Here is a 13,289-nt window from a genome sequence, read left to right on the forward strand (position 1 = left end):
AAATAAAATAACTGATAGTATTTGTCACCGCTTTAAAATTTTGAGTTTTCAAGCAAAAAAATGAGAATTTTGGGAATAAGTTTCTCTAACCATGAGATTCACACCTTCTCATGACAAATTTTCCGATGAGATCAGTGGTAATAATAGCAAATGTGATAGTTGTTATTGTGTGATGAAATGTATCCAAATTAGAAAAACTTGCTTTAACTCAGTACTTTCCAAATGGCCATTTCATGATGTTATAATGTGATTTGGTTTGACTGTGTTGCCACCCAAATCTCATCATTAATTGTAACTCTCACAATTACTGTGTGTTGTGGGAGGGACTCAGTGGGAGATAACTGAGTCATGGGGCGAGTCTTTTTCTCATGCTGTTCTCATGATAGTGAATAAGTCTCAGGAGATCTGATGGTTTTATAAAGAGCAATTTCCCTGGACAAGCTCTCTTTTTTTGCCTGCCCTATCCATGTGAGATGTTACTTGCTCCTCCTTGCTTTCTGCCGTGATTGTGAGGCCTTCCCAGTCATGTGGAACTGTCAGCCCTTTAAGCCTCTATTTCTTGCAAGTCTTGGATATGTCTTTATAAGCAGCGTGAAAATGGACTAATACAATAAATTGGTACCAGTAGAGTAGGGCATTGCTGAAAAGATACCTAAAAATGTGGAAGCAACTTTGAAACTGGGTAACAGGCAGAGGTTGGAACAGTTTGGAGGGCTCAGAAGAAGACAGGAAAATTTGGAAATGTTTGGAATTTCCTAGAGACTTTTTGAATGGCTTTGACAAAAATGCTGATAGTGACATGAACAATAAGGTCCAGGCTGAGGTGATATCACCTCAGATGGAAATGAGGAACTTGTTGGGAATTGGAGCAAAGATGACTCTTTTTTTTTTTTTTTTTTTTTGAGATGGAGTCTCGCTCTGTCCCCGGGGCTGGAGTACAGTGGCCAGATCTCAGCTCACTGCAAGCTCCGCCTCCCGAGTTTACGCCATTCTCCTGCCTCAGCCTCCCGAGTAGCTGCAGGCGCCCGCCACCTCGCCTGGCTAGTTTTTTTTTTTGTATTTTTTAGTAGAGACGGGGTTTCACAGTGTTAGCCAGGATGGTCTCGATCTTCTGACCTCGTGATCCGCCCGTCTCGGCCTCCCAAAATGCTGGGATAAAGATGACTCTTCTTACGTTTTAGCAGAGACTAGCAGCATTTTGTTCCTGCCCTAGAGATTTGCAGAACTTTGAACTTGACAGAGATGATTTAGGGTATCTGGTGGAAGACATTTCTAAGCAGCAAAGCATTCTAGAGGTGACTTGGGTGCTGTTTAAGGCATTCAGTTTTATGAGGGAAGCAGAGCATAAAAGTTTGGAAAATTTGCAGCCTAACAACGTGATAAAAAAGAAAATCCCATTTTCTGAGGAAGAATTCAAGCCCGCTGCAGAAATTTGCATAAGTAATGAGGAGCTGAATGTTAATTTCCAAGACAATGGGGAAAATTTCTTCAGAGGATGTCAGAGGTCTTTATGGCAGCCCCTCACTTCACAGGCCTGGAGGCTAAGTAGGAAAAAATGATTTTGTGCCCTGGACCCAGGAGCCCCTGCTATTTGCAGCATAGGGACTTGGTGCTCTGCACCCCAGCAGCTCTAGCCATGGCTGAAAGGGGCCAAGGTACAGCTTGGGCCATGGCTTCAGAGGATGCAAGCCCCAAGCCTTTGCAGCTTCCATGTGGTGTTGAGCCTGTGGGTGCACTGAAGTCAAGAATCGAGGTTTGGGAACCTCTGCCTAGATTTCAGAGGATGTATGGAAATGCCTGGATGTCTAAGCAGAAGTTTGCTGCAGGGGTGGGGCTGTCATGGAGAACCTCTGCCAGGGCAGTGCAGAAGGGAAATGTAGGATCAGAGCCCCTACTAGGGCACTGCCTAATGGAGCTGTGAGAAGAGGGCCACCGTCCTCCAGAATGGTAGATCCACCTACAGTTTGCACCCTGCGCCTGGAAAAGCCACAGACACTCAACGCCAGCCTGTGAAAGCAGCAAGGAAGGAGGCTCTACCCTGCAAAGCCACAGGGTCAGAGCTGCCCAAGACCATGGGAACGTGCCACCTCTTGCATCAGCATGACCTGGATGTGAGACATGGAGTCAAAGGAGATCATTTTGGAGCTTTAAGGTTTGACTGCCCTGCTGGATTTTGGACTTGGATGGGCCCTGTAGCCCCTTTGTTTTTGCCAATTTCTCCCATTTGGAATAGCTGTGTTTACCTAATACCTGTGACCCCATTGTATCTAGGAAGTAACCAGCTTGCTTCTACTTTCACAGGCTTATAGGGGAAGGGACTTTCCTTGTCTCAGATGAGACTTCAGGCTATGGATTTTTGGGTTTATGCTGAAATTAGTTAAGACTTTGGAGGACTGTTGGAAGGCATGATTGATTTTGAAATGTGAAGACATGAGATGTGGGCGGGGCCAGCGGCAGAATGATATAGTTTGGCTGTGTCCCCACCCAAATCACATCTTGAATTGTAGGTCCCACAATTCCCATGTGTTGTGGGAGGGACCCAGTGGGAGATAACTGAATCATGGGGCAGGTCTTTCTCATGCTATTTTTATGATAGTGAATAAGTCTTATGAGATCTACTGGTTTTATAAAGAGGAGTTCCCCTGCACAAGCCCTTTTTTTTTTTTTGGCCTGCCACCATCGTGTAAGATGTTACTTGCTCCTCCTTGCCTCTTGCCATGATTGTGAGGCCTCCCCAGCCATGTTGAACTGTACGTTCATTAAACCTCTTTTACTTCCCAGTCTCAAGTATGTCTTTATCAGCAGCGTGAAAATGAACTAATACATAATGGATCATGCATTGATAAAATAATGATAATTTGTTTTTAATATACCAAATATAAGATAGATTTTAGATTTTTTTTTTTCTTTTTTTTAAGATGGAGTCTCGCCCTGTCGCCCAGGCTAGAGTGCAGTGGCATGATCTCGGCTTACTTCAACCTCCGCCTCCCAGGTTCAAGGAATTCTCCTGCCTCAGCCTCCTCAGCAGCTGGGATTACAGGTGCACGCCACGACACCCGGCTGATTTTTGTATTTTTAGTAGAGACAGGGTTTCACTGTGTTGGTCAGGCTGGTCTTCAGCTCCTGGCCTCAAGTGATCTGCCTGTCTCGGCCTCACAAAGTACTGGGATTACAGGTGTGAGCCACTGCGCCTGGCCAGATTATAGATTTTAACAGGGTATAAAGGGTTCCTTGATATGGTATCAGATTTCATATTGTAACTAACAAATAAGAAGTGACATTTGCTTAGTTTTGGTACAATATCAAAAAATAATATTCATAAGTATCTGAAAAATCTGTTAAAATATTCTTCCCTTTTCCAACTACATATCTGTGTGAGGCTACATTGTTTTCTTATACTTCAACCAAAACATTAGATGACCTAATGTAATCCACAGATTAAATCATATGTGGAAGCACCTTGATAATTGTGCTGTCTCTGTTAGATCAGACATGGAAGAGATTTCCAGAAAGGGAAGGTTGTGCCACTTATTTTGTAAGTCATTTTTTGTTTTGGAAAATGGTTACGTTTCATTAAAAAACTAAGCCGCGCGTGGTGGCTTATGCCTGTAATCCCAGCACTTTGGGAGGCTGAGGAGGGCGGATCACAAGGTCAGGAGATCGAGACCATCCTGGCTAACACACTGAAACCTCCTCTCTACTAAAAATAAAGAAAAAATGTTAGCCGGGCGTGGGGGTGGGCGCCTGTAGCCCCAGCCATTCAGGAGGCCAAGGCAGGAGAATGGCGTGAACCCAGGAGGTGGAGCTTACAGTGAGCCAAGATTGCACCACTGCACTTCAGCCTGGGCAACAGAACGAGACTCCATCTCAAAATAAATAAATAAATAAATAAATAATTTATGAGTTTATATTGTCTTTAATAAGTTAAAATTTTAAAGTTTCCTTAGTTTTAGTTTCTGATATAGTAAGTGTCTATCTGGCTGTCTATGTATATTTCTCTCATAAAGAAAAGTTCTTTGGCCAGGCGCGATGGCTCATGCCTGTAATCCTAGCACGTTGGGTGGCTGAGGCGGGCGGATCACAAGGTCAAGAGATCAAGACCATCCTGGCCAACATGGTGAAACCCTGTCTCTACTAAAAATACAAAAATTAGCCGGGTGTGGTGGTGTGCACCTTTAATCCCAGCTACTCGGGAGGCCGAGGCAGGAGAATCACTTGAACCTGGGAGGCGGAGGTTGCAGTGAGATGAGATCTCGCCACTGTACTCCAGCCTTTTTTGAGACGTCTCAGAAAGGAAAAGAAAAAGAAAAAAGAAAAGTTCTTTGCGGCCTTTAATACTTTTTAAGAATGTTGTATCCTTAGACCAAAAAATTTGAGAATTATTAAAGTGTGATAGTAAAGCTAATAAGATTTGAATTTATTAAGAGTATACAAGGTATAACATCGACTGATTTAAAAGGGTGTATACAAAGGGGTCTTTAGGTTAATAATAAGAATGTGAGAGTTAAAAATATGCTGTAGGAACCAAAACATGAAAAAGTCTACTGACAAGATAAAGACTTGACTTCACGAGATAACATCCAAAATGTTTTGAGACAAAGTGAAGTAAAGAATGAATCCGATGTGTATTTAAAATATAAATGTTGGCCGGGCGCGGTGACTTACGCCTGTAATCCCAGCACTTTGGGAGGCTGAGGCAGGCAGATCATGAAGTCAGGAGATTGAGACCATCCTGGCTAACATGGTGAAACCCCGTCTCTACTAAAAGTACAAAAAATTAGCCGGGCGTGGTGGCAGGCACCTGTAGTCCCAGCTACTCGGGAGGCTGAGGCAGGAGAATAGCGTGAACCCAGGAGGCGGAGCTTGCAGTGAGCCGAAATAATGCCACTACACTCCAGCCTGGGTGACAGTGCAAGACTCCGTCTCAAAAGTAAAAATAAATAAATGTATGCTATATTAGTCATGGTCCTTCTGAGAAACAAAATTAACAGGATGTGTTTATGCATATATATAGAAAGATTGAGATTTAAGGAATTGGCTCATGCTATTGTGGAGGGTTGGTGAGTCCAGTGTCTGATGGGGTAGGTTGGTTGATTGGAGATTCTGGGAAGAGTTGCAGTTGGACCCCAAAGGCAGTTTTCCTGGCAGAATACCTTGTTTTTATTTTTATTTTTATTTTTATACGCGATCTCGGCTCACTGCAACCTCCGCTTCCTGGGCTCAAGCGATACTCCTGCCTCAGCGTCCCAAGTAGCTGGGATTACAGATAGGCACAACCATGCCTGACTAATTTTTGTATTTTTAGTAGAGACAGGGTTTCACCATTTTGGCCAGGCTGGTCTTGAACTCGTGGCCTCAAGTGATCCACCCGCCTTGGCCTCCCAATGTGCTGGGCTTACAGGTCTGAGCCACTGGGTCTGACCATGAGCCACTGCGCCTGGCCTGTGTTTCTGTATATTTGACTTCACATTAAGAATTAGTGAATACTATGATATATTGAAGAAAATGCTTGGTGACGTAGTGGGTTATTGCATGTGAACAGAGAGATGTTGTAGTAGGGTAAAAAGTTGTCTCTTCCCTAGTTACTAGTGAAAGGATCAAACAGAATGGGTTAATATTGGCAAGAGAGGGACATACACTAGGCTCTGGAAAAATCCATATAATAACTTATCTGCTGGGCATGGTAGGTCACGCCTGGAGGCTGTTTAGGCCAGACGTTCCAGACCAGTCTGGGCAACACAGCAAGACCTCATATTCAAAAACAAACAAATAAATTAAAAGTAGCTATTATTTAATCCTTGAAAATTTACAGAATCTTCTGAAAGCTTTTTAGAAAGTGTAGCCAGTGTGTCTCTGGGATTCTCTTGCATTCCTGCTATGAACATAGAAATATTAGCCTTGAGAATTGCAACTAATTCTGTGACTCTGATATAGAAAATGATTGTTTCTCTTGAGTTAATTAATACTTTAGGTTGGCTCCTAAATATCATCCACATGAAAATGTTGAGTAGACGTACAGGTAATTTTTAACAGGGTAGTAGTGTATTTTCCTCTCCTGAGGAGTCTCACTGGGAGAGGCTGACAGCTGAAGTGAGGTGAAATGTAGGCTCTGTAAGGGGCGCAGGACAGAGGACCATCAGGGCTGGAACTTCCAGAAACCTGGGTCTGCAAACGCAGAAGATATTAAGCCTTTTATTTAGTAACATGAAGTTATAAATATAATGTAAATAGCTAATGTCTTACGGTTAAATGCATACACATGTACTCTTATGTATATGCGACCCCAGTAGAAGAATGAGCAATTTTGCATGAACATACTTTGCAGAAGGGAGCATACTATTTTTTAAAAAAAGGAATTAAAAAAAAAGTTTTTTTTTTTTTTTTGAGCAAGTCTTACTCTGTCATCCAGCCTGGAGTGCAGTGGTGTGATCACGGCTCACTGCAGCTTCAGCCTTTTGGGCTCAGGTGATCTCCCTGCCTCAGTCTCTTGTGTAAGTGGAACTACAGGAGAGCACCAGCACACACAGCTAATTGTTTTTTGTAGGGGCAGGTGTCTGACTTTGTAGCCCAGGCTAGTCTCAAATTCCTGGGTTCAAGTGATCCTCCCACCTCAGTCTCCCAAAGTGCTGGGATTATAGACATGAGCTCCTGTGCCTGGCTGAATTTGCACTTTTTTTATAGTAAAATAAATTGAGTGGTATTGGCTGGGCGTGGTGGCTAACACCTGTAATCCCAGCACTTTGGGAGGCTGAGGCGAGTGGATCACGAGGTCAAGAGTTCAAGATCAGCCTGGCCAAGATGGTGAAACCCCGTCTCTGCTAAAAACGTGAAAATTAGCCGGGCCTAGTGGCGGGCGCATGTAATCCCAACTACTCGGGAGTCTGAGGCAGAGAATTGCTTGAACCCGGGAGGTGAAGGTTGCAGTGAACTGAGATCGTGCCACTGCATTCCAGCCTGGGTGACAGCAAGACTGTCTCAAAAAAGAAAAAAAAAAAAAGAAAAATAAATGGAGTGGTAAAAAGAAATAATGTTCTACATTGTTTCAGAAACAAAATTTTCTGTTTAGTTATTTAAATCAAATAATACTCTTTACTCCTTTAGACTTCACGAAAACCTCGTGAAGAGCGAGATGTGTCTCAATGTGAAAGTGTCGCTTCCACTGTTTCTGCTCAGGAGGATGAAGATATTGAAGCCTCCAATGAAGAAGAAAATCCAGAAGACAGCGAAGGTATCTCCAAATTTTAAATTTAGTTGTGACATCTGCTACCCAGAATAAATAATTTTTAGTCATTTGACTGTGAAGGAGTTGCTTCATTGAGGAGACAGTGTGCCAGTGTTTTCATGATGTGGAGATTTCAAACTTGAACATAATTTTTTTTTTCATTTAATCAACAAATATTTATGTAGCACCTCGGATGGTCCAGAAGATCTTGGAAATGGCAGTCCTGCTTCAGACATCAAGTGCCAACATCAATAAAATACCTGTGTGTCTGTGTCGTTGCCACATTTGTTTGTTCAGTTAGTATAATCAGTTATATTTCTCTTTTATTGCCTTGAGTTTGATTTATTTTCATATTTTCATAAAGATTTATATGTACTATAGTAATGTTTTTATGTAAAAAGAATTAGTGACCCTAGAAGCACCAGTAGGAAAAAAAAAAAACCATGAAACTTAAGGAAATTTAAGAAATAATGTCTCTTTGTCATTTAAACTAATGACAAGTTCATGAAAAGGTAAATGTTTTCTTGATTTTTTTGGTTAAAAAAATACCTAATTTATTTCAATTTACACTCTGATTAAAGTGTCTGTTGACTTTTTTTTTTTGATAAATTGACTGATTCTGATGGGATTTTTATAATGATTTTAGTAGCTCTTCATATATATTAAACATGTTCTTGTTTTGTATATGCAGATAATTTTTTCCATCTTATTTCTCTTTTGTTTTGCTTTTAAATTACCTTTGTTTAAAAACTTTGTATAATTAGAGTTGTATATCTTTTCTTTGTAGGGTCTTTATTTTGTATAAGCTTTAGAAGTTCTACATCCTCCTGGTTTAGTAATATTAGATTTTGTTTTTTTTTTCCTATAGATTATTCTTGTTATCTTTTAAAGTTAAGCTTGTATTGAAATGGGTTTTGGCTTTGAACAACTCCTAACCTTAAACTTGTTTTTGGGAGGGTTTGTGAAGAATGAGGTCATCTTTACAAGAGTAAAGAGAGTATTAGAGAAGGCTCACCCGAGGGTAAGGTAAGAGTGCTGCAAACAGGGAAGGTAGTTGGGTGTGTTAATGGCACTTCCAGAGAGGTTGTCAGAGTTTCTTGGTTGTAATGGGTTTCTGATGGCTAGTATTCCCTGGGGTTATAAATGTTAATGAAGCCTGGAGGTTAATAAACCTCCTTGGGCTGCCATAAGAAAATACCACAGATTGAGTGGCTGCAGCAACTGAAGTTAATTTTCTCATGGTTCTGGCAGCTGTACGTGCAAGGTCAAGGTGCTGGCACAGTTGCTTTCTGATGAGGACTGTCTTCCTGGCTTGCAGATAGCCAACTGCCTCCTTACTTTGTCCTTACGTGGCCTTTCCTTTGGGTGTGCGCACTCCTGGTGTCTCTTCCTCATATGAAGACAACTCCTACTGGATTAGAGCCCACCATTATAACCTCATTTAACCTTAATCATCTCCTTAAAGGCTTTGCCTTCAAATACAGTTACATTGCGGGGTAGGGCTCCAACAGAAAAATTTTGGTGGGGAGGGGCACAATGCAGTCCATAACAAAGCCCAAGTCTGGTATTAATATGTCTGTCTGGGCTGGGCACGGTGGCTCAAGCCTGTAATCCCAGCACTTTGGGAGGCTGAGTAGGGCGGAACATGAGGTCAGGAGATCGAGACCATCCTGGCTGACATGGTGAAGCCCTGTCTCTACTGAAACTAGAAAAAGAAGTTAGTCGGGTGTGGTGATGGGCGCCCGTAGTCCCAGCTACTCGGGAGGCTGAGGCAGGAGAATGGCGTGAACCTGGGAGGTGGAGCTTGCAGTGAGCTGAGATCACGTGCCTGCACTCCAGCCTGGGCGACAGAATGAGACTTTGTCTCAAAAAAATATATACGTGTGTATACATATATCCATCTGATCAAGTGTAGGGTGGCACCATCACATCTGCTCAATCATCTAGAAGAGTTTCCTATTAAAAAGAAATGAATTTCCCAGTAGAATTGTAGACTCTCTCTTCCTGTTGACTTAGCTTCATTTGGAAAGTGTCAAGAAGAGAACATAAATGCAGTTCATGTGACCTATGATCTCATACTTATTCCTAATCTTAATGAGACACCACAGATGCACTGTTCATTGTGTGGCAAGCTTCTTGCCAACTGAAAAACGAAGGCAACTGCTGAAGGGAGGGTTCCTATATCTGTTTTCCTAAAACGCATCTGACTGTGTGAGTATCTTTCACGATTAGAAGAATTAAATCAGACCAGAACTTCACCAAAATTTGGATTTGCTCTTGTTCTGTTTTTCTACATCATTCTCTAAGGTTTTCTTTTTGTATTTTTTGGGGAAAAAAGATACTCATGTTTGGCTGCTGCTTGGTGAAACAGTATGCCTTGGAAACTTTCCTAGTGTTTTGTAGCTTGGAAGAAGAAAATTGGAAAAGTGGTTATGTCAAATGATATCATCTGCTGTATAACCGCTAACATGTCTTCTACTAGTTTGAAGGTAAATGTCTTGTTAGTTTACCCTTGGATTTGGGGCTTTCTACCACTATGTAAACAGAAATGAAGGTTAAGTTGGGCTTTTTCTTAGCTTTTCAGTGCTTTGGTAGAATCTTTCAATAACGGTAATGGCTGCCGTTTTTGTTTGTTTGTTTGTTTGTTTTGGAGACGGAGTCTTGCGCTTGTTGCCCAGGCTGGAGTGCAGTGGTGTGATCTTGGTTCACTGCAACCTCTGCTTCCCAGGTTCAAGCAATTCCCCTGCCTCAGCCTCCCGAGTAGCTGGGATTATAGGCGCCTGCCACCACGCCTGGCTAATTTTTGTACTTTTAGTAGAGATGGGGTTTGGCTACGTTGGCCAGGCCTCGAACTCCTGACCTCAGGTGATCCGCCCACCTTGGTCTTCCAAAGTGCTGGGATTACAGGCATGAGCCACTGCGCCCAGCCATGGCTGCCATATATTAAAACCTTACTACATGTGAGGTACTGTTCTGAGTTATTTGCTTGTCTGTCTTTTGTTTTTATTTTGGAGACTTGAACTCTCATGTGAACTCCAGGTTTATACATTTGATCACCTACAGTATTTCCATTTGGATGCCTAAGAGCCATCTTATAGTTAACAGTCAAAGCAAATTCTTGTGTCTCTACCACCACAAGCTGCTTTTCCCTCTGGTCTTTCGCTATATCAATAAATTAGGTTTTCTTTAGTCTCTTTAGAATTGGATCCTTGTCTCCATTGCTCCTACCCTGCTTCCGAGGAGCCCTCATTGCAATAGCTTTTTGATTAGTCTCTTGCTTCTTTTTGTTCCATTCTTTTTTATTTTTAGAGATGAGGTCTCGCTGTGTCACCTAGGCTGGAATGCAGTGGCTCGATCGTGGTGGCTCCCTGCAGCCTTGAACTCCCAAGCTCAAGCAGTTTTCCTACCTCATCCCCCCAAGTGTCTGGGACCATAGGCATGCAGCACCACACTTGACTAATTTTTTTATTTTGTGTAGAGACAAGGTCCATTCTGTTTTTTCATCCGCAGCAGCCCGAGTGATTCTTACAAAATATAAATCAAATCATGTTTCTTCTCTAGTTCAAATTCTGTAATACTTTCCCATCTCAGTAAGAATAAAGACCCAAGGCCTTACTGTGATTTTTGAGACTCTGCATGAACTGACCTTTGTACCTCTGTGAACTTTCTGCCAGCTACTTTTTTGTTGGCCCCCTCTGCTCCAACCACACTGTTCTCTTTGTTGTTCCTGGGCAAACCAACCCCGACTTCGGGAGCCTTTGTGCTTTCTAATCCCTCTACCTGGGATGATCTTCCCCACCATGTGCCCAGGGCTCATTCTCTTGTTTCCTTGAGTCCTCTGTTCAGATATCACTTTATTTTATAATACCTCCTCCCCACCTCTTTCTCAGTTTTGTCATTTAGTCACTGCACTGATCACCACCTGATATATTACTTTTTTTGATTTTTTGAGACAGGTCTCACTTTGTTACCCAGTGCTGAAGTGTAGCGGCATGAACACGGCTCACTGCAAGCCTTGACCTCTTGGGCTCAAGTGATTCTCTTGCCTCAGCCTCCTGATAGCTGGAATTACCGGTGTATACCACCATGCCTAGCTAATTTTTTAATTATTTTTTTGTAGAGATGAGGTCTTACTATGTGGCCCAAGCTGGTCTTGAACTCCTGGTCTCGGGCAGTCCTCCTGCCTTAGCTTCCCAAAGTGCTGGGATTATAGGCGTGAGCCACCACTCTCAGCCTATATCACATGTTTACTATCTATTGTCTATTGCATGCTAGAATGTGGGCTCCATGAGAGCATCTGCTTGGATTTTTTTAAACTACTATGTCTGCGGTACCTCAGACAGCTCCCTGCATGTACATAGTTGACACTCAATCATATTTGAAAGAATGAATTTGTAGAAGTTTTTTTATATTGCTGTATGTTATATACAATTACAAACTAATTTTTTTCCCAGATGGTTATTTAGGTTTTCACAACCATTCATGTACTTTATAATCCAGCCAGTATTTGAGTCTGTTGTTTACCAGGCTAGTACTTAAATGATAATCAAAATATATGATCTCTGTCTTCATGGAGTTTATAGCCTAGTGGAAGAAATAGCCAGAAATCATTTTAGTAAAGAAGTGTAAGATTGTAACTGTAACTAGTACATGTGGTATCAGAACTATATTAGCAAAATATAACTTTGTTAAGGAAACCATGGAAGGCTTTTTTGGGGGTGGGGGTGGGGGGACAGAGTTTCACTCTTGTTGCCCAGGCTGGAGTGCAATGGCACGATCTTGGCTCACTGCAACCTCCACCTCCTGGATTCAAGCGATTCTCCTACTTCAGCCTCCCAAGTAGCTGGGAGCACAGGCATTCCACACCTGGCTAATTTTGTATTTTTAGTAGAGATGGGGTTTCACTCTGTTGGTCAGGATGGTCTTGAACTCCTCACCTCAGGTGATCTTTCCACCTCGGCCTCCCAAAGTGCTGGGATTACAGATGTGAACCACTGCACCGAGCCCATAGAAGGCTTTTTCAGCATGTGATGTTTGAGCTGATCACCAAAGGAAAAGTAGGTAAAAGAGCCTTTCAGTAAAGGTGAATGGTATGTACAAAGTCTCTGTGGTAGAAGATGCGTGAGGCATTGAACAAACTAAGTAAAGGGCAGAGTGACTTAATTCAGAGAGCTGTGTGCAAGCTGGAGAGGCCCCACTGGGCAAGGCCTTGCAGCCCATACCAGCAATTTTGGAACTTTATCCTAACAGTAATGGGGGTCCATTGAAAAGTTATGAGAGAGACAGTGAGAGAGTGAGTTATTGTGGTAAAATCTGGCTTTTAAAAAGATAACTCTGTCCTTGTTGTAGAGAATGGTCTGAAGTGGACTGAAGAGAGTTGGTTTTGGATTAGAGTGCTAGCTGTGAAGTCAAACAGGATTGGATAGATTCAGGAGAAATTTTTAAAGAGAAAATCAGTGAACCTTGTCAAGGCCGGACATAGGGTAAATGAGAGGATTTAAAAGATGACTTCTTGGTTTCTGGTTTGTTTAATTGGATAGTAAACCCTAGAAAAGAATCTGATTTGCGAGTAGTTATTACAACTCTAGTACAGGACATATTAAATTTGTGATGCCTTTGATACATCTAGGTAAAGATGTTAAAAGCACTGAAAGTCTATAGAACAATACAAATGATACGGGGAAACATCTGTGTTACAACATTAAATTAAAAATCTGTGAAATACTATTCTAGAGTCTTCTGTCCAGTGCGGTAGGCACTAGATACTTGTGGCTATTGAGCACTTGAACTTTGGCTAGTTTAAATTTAGATATGCAGGCTGGGTGCTGTGGCCTATGCCTGTAATCCCAGCACTTTGGGAGGCCGAGGCAGGCGGATCACCTGACGTCAGGAGTTCAAGACCAGCCTGGGCAACATCGTGAAACCCCATCTCTACTAAAAATACAAAAATTAGCCAGGCATGGTGCCAGGCGCCTAGGATTACAGGCATGAGCCACTGTGCCAGCCTCTGGTTGTTTTTAGAAGAATTAATGTTATGAAAAGTTTCACCGAGGCTGGGCACTGTGGC

General features: G+C 42.2%; 1 protein-coding gene across 2 annotated transcripts in view; it reads left to right on the top strand.

The window, feature by feature from the left end:
- Positions 1-13,289, top strand: part of NCOR1 (nuclear receptor corepressor 1) — a 190,811-nt gene that overhangs the window by 101,110 nt on the left and 76,412 nt on the right. For both annotated transcript variants that reach the window (XM_011957971.1, XM_011957970.1), the window contains one exon: positions 7,102-7,228. In XM_011957971.1, coding sequence (XP_011813361.1) covers positions 7,102-7,228 — 127 coding nt within the window. The remainder of the gene's footprint in view (positions 1-7,101; positions 7,229-13,289) is intronic.

This window comes from Colobus angolensis, unplaced genomic scaffold (genome assembly GCF_000951035.1).
Source record: "Colobus angolensis palliatus isolate OR3802 unplaced genomic scaffold, Cang.pa_1.0 Scaffold452, whole genome shotgun sequence".
In the NCBI taxonomy this organism is placed as follows: domain Eukaryota; kingdom Metazoa; phylum Chordata; class Mammalia; order Primates; family Cercopithecidae; genus Colobus; species Colobus angolensis.